The sequence below is a fragment of the Pipistrellus kuhlii genome, unplaced genomic scaffold, assembly GCF_014108245.1.
Source record: "Pipistrellus kuhlii isolate mPipKuh1 unplaced genomic scaffold, mPipKuh1.p scaffold_m20_p_19, whole genome shotgun sequence".
In the NCBI taxonomy this organism is placed as follows: Eukaryota; Metazoa; Chordata; class Mammalia; order Chiroptera; family Vespertilionidae; genus Pipistrellus; species Pipistrellus kuhlii.
In genome coordinates, this window is record NW_023425504.1 from 12,916,228 (window position 1) to 12,930,896 (window position 14,669).

Below are 14,669 nucleotides of genomic sequence, written 5' to 3' on the forward strand. Positions count from 1 at the left end.
AGGCGCACATGGAACGCTCTTGATACCTCTTGCCCATGCGAAGTGCTTCCAATTTTCCCTGCAAAGGTTGGGCTTTGTCTGAGTTGTGTGTACTAGTGTGTGGCTCTCACTCCGCTGGCATGAGTCACTGAGATGCGCTTGTAAGGAGAGAAGGTGGTAGAGTGGAGCAGCGAGGACACGGGCTCTGGAGTCAGAAAGCCTAGACGAGAGTCCCTCCTATTAGCTGTGTGACCTAGGGCAAGTGACATAACCTCTCTGTGGCCCAGTTTCTTCAAGCTGTAAGATCCAATTATTAATCTTATTCAACTCGTGGGCTATTTTTGTTTTGTTTCTTTTTTTTTTTATTGATTTCAGAAAAGGAGAGCAAGAGAGAGTAACCTCAGTGATGAGAGAGAATCATTGATAAGCTGCCTCCTGACTGGGAATTAAACCCTGACCTCCTGATTCACTCATCCACTGAGCCACAGTGGCCAGGCAGCCCATGGGCTACTTTGAAGATAGAGGGAAATAGCGAATGTCAGTCATTTTTAGTGTCCCTGACTAAGCACTCAATGTTAACGGAAACAAAAACAAAACACCTTTGACTCCTTTCCTCCTGTGGCCTCCTTTCTAGCCAGTTGGGAGGTGCCTGCTGCCTGAACCAAATCTGTTTTCTGTTTCTTCTCAGCGCTTCGTCAGTGCCTGGCAACATCCACCTAGGAGTGGCCCCTGTGGGGTCAGCCTCGGCCTTGACCCTGCAGACGATCCCCCTGACTACAGTGCTCACCAATGGCCCTCCTGCCAGTACTACTGCTTCGACCCAGCTCGTTCTCCAGAGTGTTCCACCTGCTTCGACCTTCAAGGACACCTTCACTTTGCAGGCCTCTTTCCCCCTGAATGCCAGCTTCCAGGAGGGCCAGGTGGCAGCACCGGGGACCCCACTGATTCTCAGTGGCCTCCCCCAACTTCTGGCTGGGGCCAACCGTTCGACCAATCCAACGGCAGGCTCTGTTGCAGGGGCTGGAGTAGCAGGCCCCAGCTCTCAGCCCCCGGGGACTGTCATTGCTGCCTTCATCCGGACTTCCAGTGCTACAGCAGCCCCTGGGGTCAAGGATGGGTCGCTGAGACCCAACTCATATGTGCAGGGCATGGTGACTGGGGCCCCCATGGAGGGGCTGCTGGTTCCTGAAGAGACCCTGAGGGAGCTTCTGAGGGATCAGGCTCACCTTCAGCCACTTCCAACCCATGTGGTTTCAAGGGGCTCCCACAATCTGAGTCTTCTGGGAAACCAGACTTTCTCTCCTCCCAGCCGCCCCACTGTTGGGCTGACCCCGGTGGCTGAACTTGAGCTCTCCTCAGGCTCAGGGTCCCTGGTGATGGCTGAGCCTAGTGTGACCACATCTGGGACCGTGCTGACTAGATCCCCAACCCCAGCCCCCTTCCCATTCAACCCCACTTCGCTCATTAAAACGGAGCCCCACAACATATAAACAGAGGGTTGGGGAAGTGTGACCCACCAGGCAAAGCTGAGCAGCATTTCATATGGACTGCCTCTAGCAGACTAACAAGTAGCTCGCCTGCCCTTCCATTTTGGTGGAATGTCAATATACCAGACTCCCCCATCCCTCACCTCTGCCTGAGGTCACATGATCAATCCATGCCCAGTTTGTGCATTCCTGGAATCAGACCATAGCCTTCAAGAGCACTAGGGGATATGCTCTTGCCAGGGAAATGGGATGGTGCAATGATGAAGGGATAACCTCCTGAGAAGTTGGTGGCCAGGGCGGGAGCAGGGACTTCATGGGAAGATTCATGTTCGCCTGGCTGTATTTCACCATCCATGTTCCCTCAGTGGGGAAGTGACTATCCCATATGTGAATATTCCAGTATGTATTCCTGTGTACTTATGGGACTGTATCTTCGTTTCTTTGGAGAGGACGAGGGTGAAGCCGTGAGGTCTTCAAGAACATGTGTCTCCGCGCACTCATCAGCCGCAGAGATGAGGATTTGTTTTAAGGAAAAACATTCCCTAGTCCCCTTTGTACAAACCAAGACTCGTTTGTTCTGAGACTATGGGGGTGCAGGCTGGGTCCCCCAAATCTGGAGAGATGTCACAGAGCTGGAGCAGGTTTGGATAGAAGAGCTCCCATTGGTGTATGCATTGGAGCAAACGCAATTCCAAAGGACAGGAGAAGGCCCTGGGGAGCAGCCCCCCACTCTAGACTGAGGCCTTCTTCCTGGATGTGGCCTCATGGCCCATCAGTCACTTGCCAGCATGCTTGGAACCTTGACCACTGTGTTGAAAGGTTAGAGGGGGGTAGAGTGCCCCTCCAGGGTCAGACCCAGTGAGTCCCCAGGCAGAGCTGAATTAATTGAATGTTTGTACCGAGGGCCAGGGCTGTAAGACCAGGCTTTGTGCCTGGCCTACACCCCGAATTCTGGGTTCCCTCTTAATTTCACTCCGGATATTTTCCTGCCGCCGGGCATGGTGGGGATAGTTGTGTTAGCAATGTCAATTGGATCTGCCTCCATCACTGATCATATGTGCCTGCGGCGCAGCCAGCCAGTCTTCTACTCATCTCGTAAGTTTGCCAACCCACCCGCCCCCACCGTGGCTACAGCAGATGTTCACGTGGACTTTCACCCCTCTTCTCCAACTTCCACTCCTGACCCCGATTCCTTCTTCCCCAAGGAGACGGGAGCCAGGAGACTTGAGCCCCCTTGGCACTTTTGTCTCTCCATGGCTTCTGGCTTCCTGCTTTCCTCTTTCTAAATGGCAACTGATTCTTAAAGTCAACTCCTCCGCCGAAGGCCGGATCTCCTCACGCTCCCTCCTGTGCATTAGCTTGTCTCTCTCCTGCCAAATGTGGAGGGCAAAGCTAAGACCTGTCAGCCTTGGAAACAATTGTTATCTGGTGAATTTGGTTAATGTGAATCAGTGCCTCAGGACCTTTGCTATGTCCTCGGTGCAAAACCATCCACTCGATCTAACTACCTCCCCAGGTTGCTCTTCTCGCTCTCCTTCCGGTCACTGCCAAGCCCACTCAAATCCTCTCTCACTTTATTCTTGTTTTCCCCTGGGGGGTGGGGAAACTATATACGGTTGTGCAGGTGTATTTATTACACATCTCCAGCACTTGGCATTAAAGTGCCTTTTTAAAAAAAATAAATCAGTTTATTATGACAATTTCCTGATGGTGGAAAGTAAAGCATTTTGAGAAAGTTTCTTTCTTTCTTTTTTTTTTTTTTTGTATAAAGACACTGCATGGGTTAGGGGTGGCCCTCTCTCACTCACCAACTCCATAGAACTCATCATCTGAAGGTCACTGATATTTTCATGGTGACACCCAATGTGTTAACATTTCTTGGTCCCTGTGAGCCCTCACAGCATGTCACACTACTTCCCGTCACCTTCCGAACTAGCCGGCCTCAACTCTGCCCCCTGTCCCCCGTTCTCTGTGCAATGCTGGCTCCGGATCTACCGCTTTCGGTATAGGCGTCCCCCAGGGTCCCATCCATCCTCTCGGCTCTGAATCAGCATTTTGAGGATGAGTCCAACATCGAGAGCCACAGCCCCCATGTCTCTCCTCAGCTCCTGGCTCCCGTGCCCAGGGGTCTGTTGGACATTTCCACCTAGATGCCTGCCAGGTCCTCAAAGGTACCCCCCTCCCAAAAATCAATTTTGAAAGCTCCCACATAGGCACACAAAACCTTTCCAAGAAAAAGAAGAAAAAGCTGTCATGCCTTGCCTATTTCTGTTCATGGTGCCACCATTTTTCTGACTTTCTAAATTTGACATTTCAGAGCCATCTGAAGGCCGCCTTCACTTGACCCTGTCCCTTCCCACATCTCCTGAAGTCCAGTGCCATTTAATATGTCTCTCAAATCGGACCTTTCTTCCACATTCCCAGAGCCTCAGACTACCCAGAGCTTAATCTCCTCCATCCCCAGACTCTTCCAGAGCCCCACTGAGACCTGCCCTGTCCCCTCCAAGCTGCCAGGGCGCCAATTCTGATCTTCTAGGAAGCTTTCAGGGGCTCCTCATTGCCTACAGGGTGCGACTCAGGATAAGCTCTTATCCATTCCAGGCAGCTGGGCATTAACCTTTTTATTTGCTGACTTACGAGGCAGTCGGGGGTCCTGGAGGAGGGATTAGGGGGACACTTTAAGACTCAGGGCAGTAGCTCCAAAAGCATTTTGAGCGTAGCATCAGCCCTGTCTTCAGACAAGGTCCCAAGTCCTTGACCTTCCAGCAAGGTCCTTAACCATCGGATCCCATCTGACTTCCCATTTTTCACATTGCTTCCCCCACCCCCAACGTATTGCTCCGGCCAAACTGATACACTCGCTGGCCTTTGGACACGTTTAAGTTTCCCACTTCTGTGTTCAAGTTTCCCACTTTTGTGTTCTTGCTTTACCTGGTTCTACTTAACCAGAATGCTCCACCCATCCCGCTAGCACCAACGGAATGCTCTCCATCCTTCGAAACTCAGTTCCTGGAAGCTGCCTTCCCGCAGTTTTTTGTTTGTTTTTAACGTAGCAATTTCCACTTTTTTGGCAACTGATCACAAACAGCCTGTGACATCTCCTTTGTTATAATCACAAACTGTTACTTAAGTCTTCAATGAGCTGGACTTATTTCATCACCCCCATTAGTGTGTTGCTTTCTGAGGGGCGGGGTATGTAGCCCCCACACAGCAGGGCACACTACATAAGAAGCTCATGTAGTGAGCATCAGCAAACGGTTACTGAGTGAGCCGGTGAGTGATGGGGACCAAACTGTGAGGTGGGTAACGCTGACCTCCCCTTTGCACAGGCCCTCAGCCAGGTGCTCCACTGCCCAGGGCCCGCACTCCCTGACTCAGTGCCCTCGGGGCCTCCCCACCCCCAGCCTCTACATTCAAGAGTTGTCACTGCTTTGAATGTCCCCTACCCCTAGAGAAACTTCCCTGTCAGTTTCTTTCCTAACTCAAAGCGTTAAATTAGCTAATATGATAAACTAACCTGTGCTGATAGAGTTATGGGAGAGGGCTAGAGGAGAACCAGAAGACAGGTTTCTTTTAACCAGGGTTCTGTGGCAAGAACATCCCTGCCTATGTGATAGGTTAATGGAGTCAGGAGACTCGTTCCTCGCCCCCAGCAGCTGGTGTATTACTCCCCACTTTGGGCTCCCACAGCACTTTGCATATACCTCTTACTGTAGCACTTAGCGCATGTAGGTCCTTAGTTATATGTTTGTTTCCCCTCCAATAGACTGAGCTCCTCAAGGACAGGGACTGTGTTAGTCACTGATGTATCCCCAGCGCCTAGCACGGTGCCTGGCACACAGTAGGTGCTCAATAAATGTTTATTGAAAGAATGAATGAGTCCTCTATATCACCATGGGGATTGCAGCCCTATGCTGTGGCAGGCAAGAGGGGAGGGAGGACAACCCATACTTGGGGGCTACCACAGCTTTTTTTCACTCCTCATGTAACACTGTAGGCATCTGCTTTCTTTGCCTGGGTCTGTGGCCACAAGGAGCCCAAGGCTGCTTCCAGCTGTGCCTTGCTGTCTCCAGGTGTTGTGGGCAACTCTGAACTCCTGCCCTTAGCTGCTGCCCCTTCCTGGGACAGCCTCACGCTCATTTCCTCATTTCGGAGTGGTACTGAGTGACAGAAAGGTCGAGCCCAGTGGGAGGGGCAGGGCAAGAAGTTATTCTCATGAGCACAGGTCTTTCTGACCCCATCGCATATTTTTAAATATGCCACTGCCCCTAGCTCCAAAGTTGCTGGATTTGAGGCTAGTGAGCTTATTCCTCTCCACGCAGCTCCCAGGGCTGGGAGGCCCAGGCCGTTGCAGCCTCCCAGAGCCTGTCCCTGGCACACCGGACGTGGGGGCCGAAGTCCAGCAGGGGGCGCTGTCCAGCCGAGGACAGTGGGCTGGTGGCCCCAAGGAACCCAGGGGAGAGGCAGCAGGAGCGGGGCCTGCGGCTCCCGGCAGAGGCGGTCAGAGCTGGCATCTTTTAGTCTCTATGTCTTAACCCTGCGCCCCCAACTATCCCGGTGTGACTCTGACACCCCGCCAAGGCCTTCCATGGCTGGGTGGCTTCAAACTTTCCCTGGCTCCTGTCCCCTCCCTCCACTTTCCAAGGGAAATGAAGCGCTTGATCGGTGGAATGCCTTCCTCCCATTGGCTGGCTGTGCCATGGTCCCGCCCCTGGCCCTGCCCCCTGCCCCCTCCCCCCAGCCTCCCTGATGAGCAGGTGAGCATGAGGCGGGCCCAGCAGCCCAGCTGCCACGCTCTCCGGGCCGGGCGCGAGTGTTCCGGGCCTGGCTCCCCTCCCCTCCATAGCCTGTCTTTAACTACACTTTCACGCAGCGCCGCTTTCCACCTTAGTCGGAAAGCGATCAGGGCAGGGAGCCCGCTACATGGGCAACAGAGGGCCCCGACCTCCCACTAAGTGAGCCCGGGGATGTATCTGCGCCCAGCAGCCCGACGCTGTAGGCTAGCCAGCCCCCCACCCCGTCCCCAGGTGGAAATCCGTGTTCTAGGGGAACACCTGGAGGCCTGGCCCGGCCCGTCGCGGGGTGCAGAAAGCCAGAGCACTGTACGCCCCCCCACCCCCAACCTCCGCCCTCCATAGCTAAGAAGGCAGACCCCATCCTCCCTCCCTCACACACACACACACACACACACACACACACACACACACACACACAGACACACACACACACACAGACACACACACACACAGACACACACACACACACACACACACACACACCATGCGCGCGTACATCTTAGGATAGGACACAAGAGAAATACCTAATGAGCTTTCCCATTGGAGATTAGAATAAGGGTGGGGCAGGGGTTTACTACCCAATCTGACCCCACCCCATCCAGCCACCCAAATAGGGATGCAGACACAGTGGATGGTCCTTTTCTCCCAGAATAGGGACCCTTGGACCCTTGAAAAGGACCTCCGTTTCAACCCCTCACCCCAAAGAGGAAGTCTGGTAAGAACGTTATTAACTGTAGGTTCATGACCTGAGTGTGTGGGAGGAACTAACTTCGATCTCAGCAGCCATGTTTACTCAATAGGACTCTCTTCCCTAGTGGGTAAATTGAGCCCCATTTGGCAGATGGAGCAACTAAGGCTCGGAAACATTAGGCTCTCGCCCAAGGTTAACCAACCTAGGTGGTAAGTGGTGAAGATGGCCCTTCCCCCAGAGCAGTGGTGGGCAAACTCATTAGTCAACAGAGCCAAATACCAACAGTACAACGACTGAAATTTCTTTTGAGAGCCAATTTTTTTTTAAACTTAAATTGCTTCTAAGGGCACTTCTTCAAAATAGACTTGCCCAGGCTGTGGTATTTTGTGCAAGAGCCACACTCAAGGGGCCAAAGAGCCACATGTGGCTTGTGAGCACAGTTTGCGGACCACGGTCCTAGACCACACTGAAAGGATTAGGAGGTCATTTCAGAAGAGGCCACCGTCTTTGCCCCGATTTCCACCAGGGATGCAGATCTCATATCATCGTCCATACCTCCTACTCTGATCTTCCTAACCTGGGCAGAAGGGCAGAGAGAGGACTCAGGAAATGTCTGGGGAAAGGAACCCAAAATTGAGAAAAGAAATAAACGGGTTCCACTTTTAGCTGCCTCCTTTCTCCAGGGGACCAACGGGGTGTGAGCACCCACATAACCAAACCCAAATGCCTGTAGCTGTCCATAACTCCCCAAACCACTATTCCTTCGGGCCATTCTGACTTTGCCACAGCATCTGCTTCCTATCTTAGAAGGAAATCCTTGTGAACCCCCACCACTCTCCCTTCATCTTTTTCTTGGGGGGGAATCTCAAGCAGTTTCCTATTCCTCTCTCTACCTGCCCCACCTTCTTCAACACATTTTTTTTTTTAGCAATTTATTAAAACAAAAACAAAGCACTGTCACTACCCAGCTTAAAGTTCCCCACAGTTCCGTATCACCTAAGGCAGAAGTCCAAGCTGTGCTCCTTGGCTTCCACCACTGTTTTTCAGAAGTGGGGAGAAAAGTTATAAAACCCAGGGCATCCAGGCAAGCGGAGCATCTTGCCCCCATAACAGCTGGATCTTAGGCAAACAGAACCTCGGAAGGTCTGTACTATGTGGGTGGGCAGCCAGGACACTGGCCCAACAGTGAGGGCTGTGGTTAAGGCTCTGCAGTCAGACACCAATGTGGGTGGTCCAGGGCAGGAAAGAGAGGCAGGAGGCAGGTGATTTCCTTGAGTGAGAGAGGACCATTCCTCACCGCCACCTAAAAGAGTATTCTTACTGAAACCGGTTTGGCTCAGTGGATAGAGTGTTGGCCTATGGACTGAAAGGTCCCGTTTGATTCCGGTCAAGGGCATGTACCTTGGTTGCGGGCACATCTCCAGTAGGGGGTGTGCGGGAGGCAGCTGATCGATGATTCTCTCTCATGGATGTTTCTAACTCTCTATCCCTCTCTCTTCCTCTCTGTAAAAAATCAATATTTTTTTTTTAAAAAAAAGAGTATTCTTCCCTCCAACATGCATATACATGCACACACATACATATGCACTCACAAGCCTGAGCACACAAACACACCTTCAATCAATGGAGGTGATCAATTCTCCCCACCAGCCAGTACCCCAGAACTTGTCTCTTTCCTTCCCTCCCCTCTCCTCCCCTCCCCTCCCTTCCCCTCCCCTCCCCTCCCTTTCCCTTCCCTTTCCTTATCCAGACCCAGTGACATAAATGTTCACTAGCCACTCCAACCTGCCCTGCTTAGTTGTCCTTTGAAGGACCCAAAACTGCAAAGCAGGATCGGGGATTTCCCCTCTGTCCTCCCCACGATGCCCATCTTCTTCAAACATGGAGAAGCCAATGCAGAGAGTAAAGAGAGACAGGAGACAGAAGCCCTGACACGGGTTTTTCAGTATGCAAGTGTTTTTGACTCCACAGCCAGTTGCTTAAAATGAAACATAAAGGTCAGCCAGAATATACACCCAAATGCAAAAAAGTAAAGGCAAACAAAACAAACCACAAAATACCATGAACCCCAACAGAACAGAAAAATTAAAACCCAAAACCCCTCAACTTTATATATATATAGATATATTTTTTGTTGTCGTTTTGTTTTAAAAGGGAGAACAACTTCAAAACCAACGGGGCAGTTTGACGGGAGTGGGGAGCAGTCCTACAGAAGGGGGCTGAGGCCCTCCTCTGGGAACAAAGAACAAACACAATACAAAGAAAATAACCACCAATGCTCCTGAATGGGTCAGGAGGCTCCAGAGAACAGATTGTCCCCATCCTCAAACTGGCTTTTTTTTTTGTCTTTTTTTTTTTTGAGTTTTTTTTTTTTTCCATTTTCTTCTTTTGTTGTTGTTGTTTTAGCACCTGTACAATAAAACTGTACCATCTCCAACCAGAGCTGGCCGCAGCTGGGCCCTCCTGCCTTTGGATGGCACATACTCTCTACAAGGATTGTTCGGAAAAATAGCAATTGGTAGAAAAATAAGAACAAGAGTGGGAAAGAGTTCCACGCCGGGGTGGGGGTGGGGGTGCGGGTGGGGGTGGGGACAGGGAAGCAGCCCAAGCTCATCTCTCTCTCTCCCTGAACACGCCCAGTGCTGGAGGCCGCTCACTCAGCCCCGGGGCCTGCCCGGAACCAGTCTTCTGCCCTCACCTAGGAAACAGCTGGGGCCTGACTTCACATCTGGCAGTCAACCCCAGAGCCCTCTGCAGATTCCAAAGTAGAATAGGGGGCAGAGGGAGGAGGAAAAAGAGAGAGGAAGGGGTCCAGCGAGCCTGGTGATGGAGAGAGATGGGGGGGGGAAGGGTTGGGAGCAGAGAGGCTCAGTATCCACAGGGGGTAAGAGCACACAGGGGTGGGCGGCTGGGGGTGCAAGGGGCGTAGCTGCAGGAACACACCCATATTGTGCGCTCTGAGGGGAGCAGTGAAGAAAACACAGGAGGTGACCTCATCCTTCAGACCCTCTCAATTCTCATCAACCCCTCCCCCTCCCACGATGCTGTCTCTTCCCCAGTAAACACCAATGTCAAGGTAGGGAGGCTGCTTGCTGCAAAGGGTAGAGGGCGAGGAAACAGAGAAGAAAAAAAAAACTGGGGGCGGGGGAGCACCAAAGCCTCAGGATTTACCCCCAAACCCCCAGCCCTGGGCCAGCACCAGCCACCATCAGTCACAAGCAGATGGCTCCCAGCCCTCTCCAACCCTCCCCAGTAGTGGTGTTGGGGGGGGACGACCCTGGGAGTAACTCTGTCAGAGGGAGGAAGGGGGGAGCAGCTCCAGAGCTTATCGACAGAAAAACAAAGAAAGGAGGTGAAGAAAGTCCCTCAATACAAGTTATCTCAAATTATCACAGTGATACAGACTTATCAGAAACCAATGAAAAACAAATTAAATACTAATAAAATAAATACTATGGAAGACAGAAGAACACAGGGGAATGGAAGGGGCGCTCAGAGATTTAGGCTTTTCTCCTTTCTCCTCCCGACAGGCCAAGGCCACCCGGGGCCCAGGTTTGGTCTTAAGTCATATACAAGGAGGCCAGGCCAAGGGACCCTGGTGCCACTTCCCACCGCCCTGGGGACCTCTTGTCCTCAGACGTGGAGTTTGCCTTGCCGCCCCCGTCATCAACCACACGACAAGAACCATGACGCGGGGTGGGGGGGGGGGGGGATGAGAACTAATTGTTAACGCCCTCCTCAAAAAAGATCCAGTCACTAACGCTGGCGTTGGTAAGGCGGCTTCTTGTTGGTCCGGATTATTGCCTCATTCTGCAGTCTGGTGCTGGGTGGGGGGAAAACACGGGCGGTGGGGAAGGGTGAACTTGGGAGGAGAAAGAAGAAAAGGGAGGAGCTGCTTTCCCCATCAACTGTTCCAGGGGTGGAACTCCACCTCGGACCCCAGGAGCCGAAGGATCTCGGGCTCATACCGCACCAGCTCCACAGTCTCAGAGGAGCCCGGGGGGCACTCGTCCATGGCTCCGGGCCTCTCGGCAGGGGTCAGCAGCTGACTGGAGGCCACCTGCCTGTAGAACTCAGCCTTGGGCAAGGTGATAATTTCAAAGTGCGGGAAGCGGGCCTGGAAGATCCTGGAGGAAAGCTTCAGCCTCTTCAGGACGTCAGTAAAGAGAAACCAGTTGCAGGGCCTGCAAAAGGCAAGGATGGGAGTTAGGGAAGGGGGTGGAAGGGAAGTGGTGGGCGTGCAGGGAACACTCTGGAAGGCTCAGGAAGGCTGCCCATCTGGCTACCCCCCGCCCCAGCCCTCCGCTCACCACTAAACCAGAGGCTCCTTGGGTGTAGCTGAGGCAAACATTTTCTCCTGCCCGCTCCACGGACAGGCCCGGCTTTTCAGCTAAATGGTGAGCACTGAACCCATGACTGACCTCTCCCAAAAAGTGGGAGCAGGAGGGAAAGGGCCTTCCGGAGCCGAAAACCCTTAGCAGGCTCCCCCAGGCCTTCACCACCGGCACCACGTCCCAGAGCTGACCATCTGCGGGGACCAGTTCTCCTCGCCACGGACCCTTGCAGCCCCATTGGTTCCTCTTCCCTGTTTGCTCTCCGGCTTCCTCGGCCTCCTCGTTCTCCAAGATCTTCCCCACCAGAGGGGGGCCATGGAGAACGGCCGAAACTGCGGGTAATCCAAAAGGCATTTCTCTTTGGCTCTGGAATGCATTAGACAAGTTTTTTTTTTTTTTTCTTTCCTCCAGTGCACTGTCGTTTCTGTGGGGCCGGAGCTCACGTTACAGCCAGGCTGCCTTCACCGAGCACAGCCGGCTGGGTGGCAGCCTGGAGACAGCTGAGCGGGGCGCGGGAGACCGGTCACAGGCCGGCTGCTGGCGTGGACTGAACCGGGAGGAAATGCTGCAGCCCCATGTCAGCGGTCCCTGCGTCCAGGGCTTTCCCTTCTTGTCATTTCACTGTCCCACGGCCAGCCTTCGCCACTTTTGGCCTGGGCTATATTACATATTACATCAGCCTCCAGGCTGGTTTCCTTGCTGCCAAGAGTCATGTTTCTGTCCTCCAACCCTCACTGGACCCTCTGATACTATTAGTTTTCTTTAAAATATCTGACCTGTTCACTTGTTCCCTAAACAGCTTTCAATGGACCCCCAGTGTATTCAGAAAAAAAAGAAATCATCAAAATCACCATAACTGGTTTGGCTCAGTGGATAGAGCATTGGCCTGTGGATTGAAGGATCCCAGGTTTGATTCCGGTCAAACCTGGGACCCTTCACCTTGGTTGCGGGCACATCCCCAGTAGGAGGTGTGCAGGAGGCAGCTGATTGATGTTTCTCTCTCATCGATGTTTCTAACTCTCTATCCTAGGGGTGTCGAACTCAATCAGAGAAGGGGCCAAAATCTAAAATCCAGCCTAAATCTCGGGCCGAATGGTTTACTGAACAGTCATAAACTGTCATTGTGATGGAAACGCAGCGGAGTGCAGTGATGACAGCGTGGTGCGGGCCACATTGCAAGGCCTGGCGGGACGGATTTGGCCCGCGGGCCTTGTGTTTGACACATGTGCTCTATCCCTTTCACTTCCTTTCTGTAAAAAATCAATAAAATAAATCTTAAAAAAAAAAAAAAGAAACCCTTTAAATTATTTGGCGTGACATTCTGCAAGACCTTCCAAGCATCATGACCCTATTCAACCTCTTCAGGCCAATCACCACCCAACACACACACACACACACACACACACACACACACACACACAGTATCCCTCACCCAAGTGCCAGTCATTTGGGGAAGGACTAGCCCTGCTTTCTGAACTTCTGAAACTTGTGTGTCTCAGTGCCTTTACTCATGCCACACCCTCCCTCCTCCTTTCCTCTCTGGCCCAGATCAGACGCCATATTACCTGTTAAGCCTTCCGCCAATGTAGCTGCTTGCTCGTCCCACCCTCCACAGTCTCTGGCACTTGGTTCATACCCCTATTGTACTATTTATAATGGAGCCCATTTTGGAAAGGTGCAACTGCTTAAGACATGTTTATGGAATTGAAGGTTCTACACAGTGCCTAAAACTTCTACCAAGACCCACAATTCTTATCCCTAAAATGCAACATGTCTTCCAAATGAGTGAGAATTGTCATCTTACACAACCAGGGAATGGGATGCTCTGAGTTAAGAGAAAGGGACTATAAATACCATACACTTGGATCAGTAAAGAATGGAAAACTCAGCCCAGCTAGTGTGGCTCAATGGTTGAGCAATGACTATGAACCAGGAGGTCATGGTTTGATTCCCAATCAGGGCACATGCCTGGGTTGTGGATGCACAGGAGGCAGCTGATCAATGATTCTCTCTCACCATTGATGTTTCTATCTCTCTCTCCTTCTCCCTCCCTCTCTGGAATCAATAAAAATATATATTTTAAAAAGAATGGCAATCCCCCTAGAACACTATGATGCTAGTGATCAGAATTCAGGTTTGTTTTGATGATGCAGAAGGCTCTTCTGAACCGCACAGGGCCTTGGCAAGTCACTGTTCCACAACCCCCTACTTCTTGAAAAACAAAATTTCACATCGTGCTGCAGCTGTGGGGAAGGGCAGATTCAGAAGAGGTGCTGGAAGATGGAACGTCAGGAAAACCGGCATTACCCACACCAAGCTCTTGAACAAAACAACCTCCCTGCCACCCTGCTTGCCGAGTGGCGTGCCGCCCAGGTTGCTTGCGTTCTGTCCACACCTAGAGCACTCTGCCCTGGTCCTTTTACTGCCTGGCCCAAGATCCTGTTTCAGAGAAGGAGGTGCTGAATACTTTGGAGGAATTAATTAACTGTGCAATACTATATCCCAGCGGCCCAGCCCCGCCCTCAGGGATCAGCTTATGCCCAGAAGAATAAGGACCAAAAGCCCCTGAAACTTGATCCCTACCAGTGTCATCATATAGGCTATTTTTATTCTTATCTGGCCATGGGGGAAGGGGTGCAAAGAATCTGCGCTGGAATGGTTGGAGTCCTCAACGGAGGGGCTTGCTTGAAGGATTTCTGACCCACTGTCCACTCCTACCTCCTACCGTGGGTTTTCACTTTAAAAAGGGATCTGATATTTTAACAATAGATATCAAAGGAAAAGTATCCTTGAAAGTGTTTGCAAAGGTGTTTGAACTATGTGAAGAAGAGACCAGAGTGAAATACGTGGTGAAAACGAAGAAAAAAAGGACAATTCTTCCTTCATCATCCTAACCAGCACTGCCACACGCTGCTGGACGGTGAACCTGACAAGAACCGTGGCCCTGTAGGCTGTCCAACAGCCTTCCGAATCATCAAATAGAGATTAAGTTGGGTTCAGTCTAATACTAAGTGCCAGGTAAATTCTAGTCTCCGACGACGGCTGATCCCTATTATAAAATACATGTTAATCTGAGATGATGGCACTGATGCCATCCTTTCCCCAGCATTAAGAATGTCAGAAAGCAGCCTGGGGATTACTGAAGGACCCAGTGGCCCCATACCTATGGCAACCATATGTTCTGTCCTTTCCTAGACTCTCGATTTCAAATATTCTGTGTGGTTGTCCCTAGAAACCACAAAAATGTCCCAGAGATTCTAATAGTTCATCAGTCCAAATATCTCCCAGATCATCTCTTTCACCCAGGGAACAGCACAAAACTTCAGAGAGTGAATCTAGATTTGGGGTTTGGGAAATAAACACACTCAGCGAATGTAGAGCT

The 14,669-nt window shown here is 51.6% G+C and overlaps 2 protein-coding genes across 14 annotated transcripts in view; one reads left to right on the forward strand and one right to left on the reverse strand.

The window, feature by feature from the left end:
• The window catches only part of ELF4 (E74 like ETS transcription factor 4), a 47,814-nt gene extending 44,610 nt beyond the window's left edge, over positions 1–3,204 (forward strand). For all 6 annotated transcript variants that reach the window (XM_036443599.2, XM_036443601.2, XM_036443598.2 and 3 more), the window contains one exon: positions 668–3,204. In XM_036443599.2, coding sequence (XP_036299492.1) covers positions 668–1,469 — 802 coding nt within the window. In that variant the 3' untranslated portion in view covers positions 1,470–3,204. The remainder of the gene's footprint in view (positions 1–667) is intronic.
• A 5,675-nt stretch (positions 3,205–8,879) lies between these two features.
• BCORL1 (BCL6 corepressor like 1) overlaps positions 8,880–14,669 on the reverse strand; it is a 70,063-nt gene continuing 64,273 nt past the window's right edge. For all 8 annotated transcript variants that reach the window (XM_036443587.2, XM_045583531.1, XM_036443588.2 and 5 more), the window contains one exon: positions 8,880–11,137. In XM_036443587.2, the coding sequence (XP_036299480.1) occupies positions 10,858–11,137 (280 nt within the window). In that variant the 3' untranslated portion in view covers positions 8,880–10,857. The remainder of the gene's footprint in view (positions 11,138–14,669) is intronic.